General features: G+C 29.0%; 1 protein-coding gene across 1 annotated transcript; it reads right to left on the reverse strand.

Moving 5' to 3' along the window:
• Window positions 1-428: 428 nt before the first annotated feature.
• On the reverse strand, window positions 429-3,776 carry LOC134831769 (retinoid-inducible serine carboxypeptidase-like). Its single transcript, XM_063845587.1, has 4 exons — window positions 3,656-3,776; window positions 1,281-1,858; window positions 815-1,226; window positions 429-757 (listed from the first exon to the last, which is right to left on the reverse strand). The coding sequence occupies exons 1-4, from the start codon at window positions 3,714-3,716 to the stop codon at window positions 465-467; spliced, it is 1,344 nt and encodes a 447-aa protein (XP_063701657.1). The 5' UTR covers window positions 3,717-3,776; the 3' UTR covers window positions 429-464.
• Between the last annotated feature and the right edge of the window lie 2,690 nt (window positions 3,777-6,466).

Raw genomic sequence — 6,466 nt, forward strand, 5'->3', positions numbered from 1 at the left:
TCTCGTCTCATATCTCAGTAAATTCTCAATATTTAAACATGCGAAAAATCAAACAGAACAAAATTAAAACACAAATTAAACTAACTTCTGCTATCATCTAACATTTTCACCGATCCAGGCGCATAAATTTTTAACGCAATTTCGTAATTTATCAAAATTAATTATGTATCAAGTTTAATTTGCAAAAATTGAATTATTCAAGGTACAAAAAGAGCGTTAGTTTTTTGATTAAATCGTCGTTCGGTCTGTCGATTTTGCGTGGCTTGACTTTGTATTTGATCAAAAAATTCTCTCTCTGTCTCTTCTGCCTGCCTGATGATGTTTAATTTTAAATTATTTCATTAAAAAACAGGACAAATATTTGAAGCTCCTCGTTTGAAAATTGATTCAATATTTAATTGTGGTTTTTTGTAAAAAAAAGAAAAAAATATGTGAAAAAAATTTTATTTAAAAATTAAAAACAATTAAGAGCCAATAGTTTGATGAAGAACGTAATCCATGAAAGCGGGATTGTCAGCAGGAACCATGTGACCTGCGCGATTTGCCCAATAAACGGCGAAATTTTTATTTTTACGTTGATATCCTTCGATATATTTGTTGACGACGATCGAGGTACGTTTGGCTTTTAAATATCCATCGTGTCCTGACCAATCGAGACGATTAATCCATTCTACAGTTCCTGGCGTAGCGACGATTAAATCCAATTGTCCCGTGAATACAGCGACTTTGACGTCAGTTTCGTCGAGTAATTTCGCCACTTTAAAAAAAATTCTTGAAAAATTTAATTTTTAATGAAAAATTTTTTAAAACTTACAAACTTCAGTGCATGGTTTCATGAAATCTCCTTCCAAAAATGAGAAAACTCTTCCACTCTGACCTCCCCAGGTCACATTTGACGGAATTCTCAATGCTTGTTTAACTTTGCTATTCATCAATTCACTCAAGACACGATCACGGTTGATTTCTTCGTCAAAATTGGTCAAATCACGTAACGCTCCGCCATGCATGCGTCCCTTGCGGTAACTGGCAATACGACGAGCTACTGAAGGTTGGTAGATTTTCTTCAAAATGTTGTAAAAATCGACGCCATCAGTCTCGCGCATAATCACGACTTCCGTATATCCCCACAAATCTGTGGCTTGAGTCCATTTTTCATCGTCGACAGCTTTTTTGGTATCCAAAGCAGCTACTGTGATTTTATTGTAGCCATCAACATCGACATAACCCTAAAATTTTTTATTAAAATTGAATTTTGCAAATTTTAAAGAATTAAAACTTACAGTTTGAAGCAAAAATGGCGCCCATGAGAGAACAGAGTCAATTGGTGAGATCCATGAGTTACCAAGTCCAGCAGATCGTAGATCACATTTGATCGTTCCCGCCTTAATTGCTTTATCGAGTTCATATGCGAATTCGGCAGCCATTTTCCCGCCATAACTTTCGCTGAAAATGTGCAATGGGACATTTTCGAATTCAGGTGAGTGTTTGTAGAATCCACGTAGCATATCGACCAAATCCAAGGCGATTTCTTTGTTGGTAGTTGTCAAAGCGCTGTTCGTGTCAACGTACGAGAATCCCGTTCCAACTGGATTGTCAACGAACAAAACGTTGTAATTCCGAACCCATGTGTGATTTCGTTCCTGCTCGAACAAATCCAAAGGTCCCAATTCCTCGAAATTTCCGTAGCCAGTACTGCTGGCGCCGGGACCTCCTTGCAGCCAAATCACGAGAGGACGTTCAGTGTAACTCACGACATTGGGATTTGTAGTGTAGTAGAGCCACCAAAACATGTGCGCTCCGGGACGAACAGTTACATAACCCCAATCTTGATCGCCGGGTCCAAAGCCAGCTTGAGGAGCTGAAAAATGAGGATTTTTTGTTAATAAACTCTTCAGGTTATTTGCAGGCTTGTATGATTTAAATCAAAATCAAGAATCGAAAAATCAAAAAAAAAAAAAAAAATGATGAAAAAATGAATTTTTTTAAGAGACAAATCAAATAATGATTTAATTTGCAAATCAATTGAAAAATTTTTCAAAACTGATATTTTTTTTTATTTGATTTAAATCAAAATTAATTCAAATCAAATCAAAAAAAAAAATTCAAAAATGTTCAAAACTGACATTTTTTGATTTGATTTAAATTAATTGATTTGATTTGAGGCATCAAAAAAATATAAATCATACAAGCCTAGTTATTTGGATGTAGTTTTTATATGAAAAATAAGGATTTTTCTAACCTCAAAGTCAAAAAAACATTTTTAAATGAAAAGGAGCTTTTTGAATCAAACAAAGTGAACAAGAAAAAAACGTTCAGAAAATTTGAACGCACCCGAGTAACATTTTAAGAAATTTTTTAAATGTAAAAGTCACAAATTCGATAATTGCTCCTCACTTTGAGAGAGATATTAGATGTTAAAAGACGTATTTCTGTTTCTTTCTCTAAAATTAGGTACATGCAAAAAAGATAATTTTGTGACTTAAAACTAAATATCTAAAACAGGATCCATGTTGTAATTTGGAAAATTTCAACCATCTTTAAAAATCCCCCATCGCTTTCACAAAGCTTCAGTAGGATAAAAAAAATCATTTTGAATCAAAGAAGGTTTGTTCAAGGTCAAAAAAAATCTCTTGAAAGCTTCTTTAGAACTAAAGGACATCTCTTGAATTCAAGAAACCTTCATTAGATGGAAACTTTTAAATCAAAGAAAGCTTCTTTAAAACTGAAGCGAACCTTTTGAATCAAAAAAGCTTCTCTAAAGTCCAATGAAATTTCTTGAGAATTAATTTGAACATCAATATTGATTCTCAAGAAGATAAAATTTTTGAGAAGCTTTTTTGATTCAAAAGGTTCGTTTCAGTTTTAAAGAAGCTTTCTTTGATTTAAGAGTCTCCCTTTAATTTCAAAATAGGTTTCTTGAGTTCAAGAGGGTTTTTTAGCTCTAAAGAAGCTTCAACAGATTGAAGAGAATTTTTTTTTTGATCATAAACAAACTTTCTTTGATTCAAAATGATTTATTTAACCCTACAGAAGCTTTGTTTAACCTAAAAAAAATTTCTTTAAATTTAGAATTTTTTTTAAATTTATTTTGATCCTACAGAAGCTTTGTTTAATTCCATAACGATTTCAATTCTAAACAAAATATCTTTTCTTCACGATTTTTTTTTTCTTTTAATAAAGATTCCTTTTTTTTGATACAAAAAATTTCAAAAATTCATGGTAAACCTAGTTATTAATCAATCACAATACAAATCGCGATAAGATCAGATCAGATTTTGTTTATTATGTGATGGATTAGTATTGTTATGAATTACTGATCAAATTCAACTGATAACGCGACGTTGAAGGGTAAAACCCACTTAAATCTAATTCGCGTCAGATAAGAAGTGATTGATTTCCCAAAGTTCTTCAAGTCTGACGTGAATGCCCTCAAAAAGTTTCTAATTTTATTATTTTAACACATTTTAATTCTAATCGCGAGGCAAACCTTATCACAAGTGTGACAAAAACTTTCACTTTTAGCTGTGCGACAAACGACACTTGCTTAATTAATGCCAAATGAGTGTCAATTAAGAGGCGTGACGCACTAAACTTCATCAATCAAATTGCCGGTAATTCAATTTCGTAACTTTAATTCACCAAAATAATTACATACCTGCAGAAATTGTCACTGCAGCAAGTGCCACAGCGAACGCGAGTATCACTAAACGAGACATTGTCCGGAAAAATTAAAAACTTGAATGAGCTTTGCTTCGGAACATCAACGGGCTTTTATATGCAAGCGGGAAAAAAACTTGATATCTTATCAGGTAAGTACTCAGGTGTTTGCGAACGAACAGCATGAAACAAAAAAAAAATTGTGAATGAACCAATTTTCGGTTAATAGATATCTAATTATGACATGTGTGTTGTGACACAACCGCAATTGATGTTACACTTGAAGTTGTGTTTGTAATGGTTTCGTTAAAAAAAATGTAAAATTAAATGAATTTTAATTGAAATGTTTGTTGAAATTTTTTGCTGTGTGTGTGTGACAAAATATGTTGTCAGATTTTCACTTGTTTTAATTTTTTTGTTATGTAGGTCAGTTAATGAAGATAATTTAATTTTTTATGCTCCAGTATAAATATTTTTTTGAATGATTTAATATATTTTTAAAAAAATTATATGAAATAATTTTTTTTTCAGCAAAATGAACAGAAATTATAAGCAGAGATTTTGTGTGCTGGAATCAATCGACAGAAGTAGCTCATTATTATTGTTTTAATTTTTCGGAGCATTTTTTGTCATTTTTTATTGCGTTCTATTAGTAGGGAGGATCATACGATGTTTTTTTTTATAAAAGTCAATGTGAATAAAGGTAAGTTCTATTTTTGAAATATTTTTAAATGTTTAGATTTTTTTTATTTTCAGTGCATGGAGAAAAAATTAAATTAATTTTATTTTTTTTTTAAATAATTTTAATTTTTTTTTTTAATTAATTTTCTAATTTATTTTTTTTTATTTTTTAAAATATTTAATTAATTTTTAATAAATTTTTTAATTAATTTTTTAATTGATTTTTTGTTAATTTTTTTTTATTTTTTTTACTTTTTATTAAATTGTCAAATAAGTTTTTTAATAATTTTTCCAAAATTTTTAAAATTAAAAACATTCAAATTTAAAATTTTTTGAATTTTTTTTTTTTTTTTTTGATTTGATTTGAATTAGTTTTGATTTAAATCAATTTTCAAATAAAATCAAATCAAAAAAATTTCTGTTTTGAAAAATTAATAATAGATTTGCAAATCAAATCGTTATTTGATTTTTCTCTTAAAAAAATTAAATCATATTTTTTTATGATTTATTGATTTTGATTTATTTCATACAAACCTGCAAATAACCTGAAGAGCTTATTAACGAAAAATCCTGATTTTTCAGTTCCTAAGTTGGCTTTTTTAATTTTTTAATTGATTTTTTGTTAATTTTTTTTTAATTTTTTTTACTTTTTATTAAAATTGTCAAATAAGTTTTTTTATAATTTTTTTATAATTTTTCCAAAATTTTTAAAATTAAAAAAATTAAATTTAAAATTTTCAATTTTTTTTTGAAAAAAAAAATAATTATGAAAAAATTCGTTTAATGATCTTCTGTCTTAAAAAAAAATTTAACTTAAACGAAACTTGCAAAAATTTTTTTTAACAGAAATTTTAACAAAAATATTTTAAGGTTTTGTTTCAGTAAAATAATTGAGAAATTGATGATTTTCATTTCACGAATTTTGTATAAATTCCTTAAATATTTCACTAAAACAAAAAATAAAATGAAAAAATAATAATTCGAAAAAATTTGACCCTCCTTACCAACTCTTTATTCTGAACAAATTATCCAATCCACGCAGAAAATAAATAAATATTTTTTCACAGCCATTGAATTTACATAAATGATAAATGCCTGAAACGACACAAACAAAAAAAATATATTTAATACACAACTGCAAAAAAAATAAAATTAATAAATTCGAGAGAAAAACAAAAAAAAATCATGTCGGGCTTCCACATTCATATAAATCACAAAAGCTTTTATTTTTGAACAAAAAAGGTGACAAAATAAACATTTTTTTTATATTGTTTCTCTTCGTTATAATTTTTTGTTTTCATCTGCATTCAGGCTTTGTTTGCGAGCAATGATGCAAGTGAGAAAGTTGACTAAAAGGAAGAGAAGGGTGGATAATTAATTTAATATAAAATGCCTTCAAGATAATTTGTGACACATTAAAAGCATCGGTGTTGGCAACGCAATATGCATATAATTGTTCGCCTCATCGTCTGTCGTCGTCGTGAATAAGCAAAAATGGCATCTACTTAGAAAGTTTTGTCATAAAGTTCCTTTTTTTTTTGTTCGGCACGAAGAAAGTAGGTGCCAAAAATAAATAAAAGCACGTGCAAAAAAATGTGACGATAGGAAAATTTTTTTTTGCAGCCGAGAAAAATTAAATTAAATGGAGTCACTTTGCTTGAACGGTAATTATGAACATTTTATGACACACACTCACTTATTTAGATCACACATGAGAGAAAAAAGGGGTTATTATTGCCTCTATTAACGCGGAGCATGACACTGTCTTACGCAATAAGCAGACATAAAATATGACAACAATGCGAGGAGCGACTGGCAGGAAACATTAAATTCAATTTATTACAAAGTTTTTCGGGAAATGGAAATGATTTTCATCTATCTTATTATCATAATGTGCGCGAATCTTTGCCATATCAGTAGCAAATGATGTATAAATAAGCAGAACACATGTCACAAATAGCTGCTATTTTTATTGTTTTGACTGTGTCTACCTACACGACACAAAAAAAAAAAAGAATAAAATAAAAAAATAAAATGAATTTTTCTGAAATTGCTACGAGGTAAAAGCAAGCAGCTACGAGCATAAACAAAATGAGCATTAACATGACGAAGATGATGATGATGACGA

Source organism: Culicoides brevitarsis, chromosome 1 (genome assembly GCF_036172545.1).
Source record: "Culicoides brevitarsis isolate CSIRO-B50_1 chromosome 1, AGI_CSIRO_Cbre_v1, whole genome shotgun sequence".
NCBI classification, from domain to species: domain Eukaryota; kingdom Metazoa; phylum Arthropoda; class Insecta; order Diptera; family Ceratopogonidae; genus Culicoides; species Culicoides brevitarsis.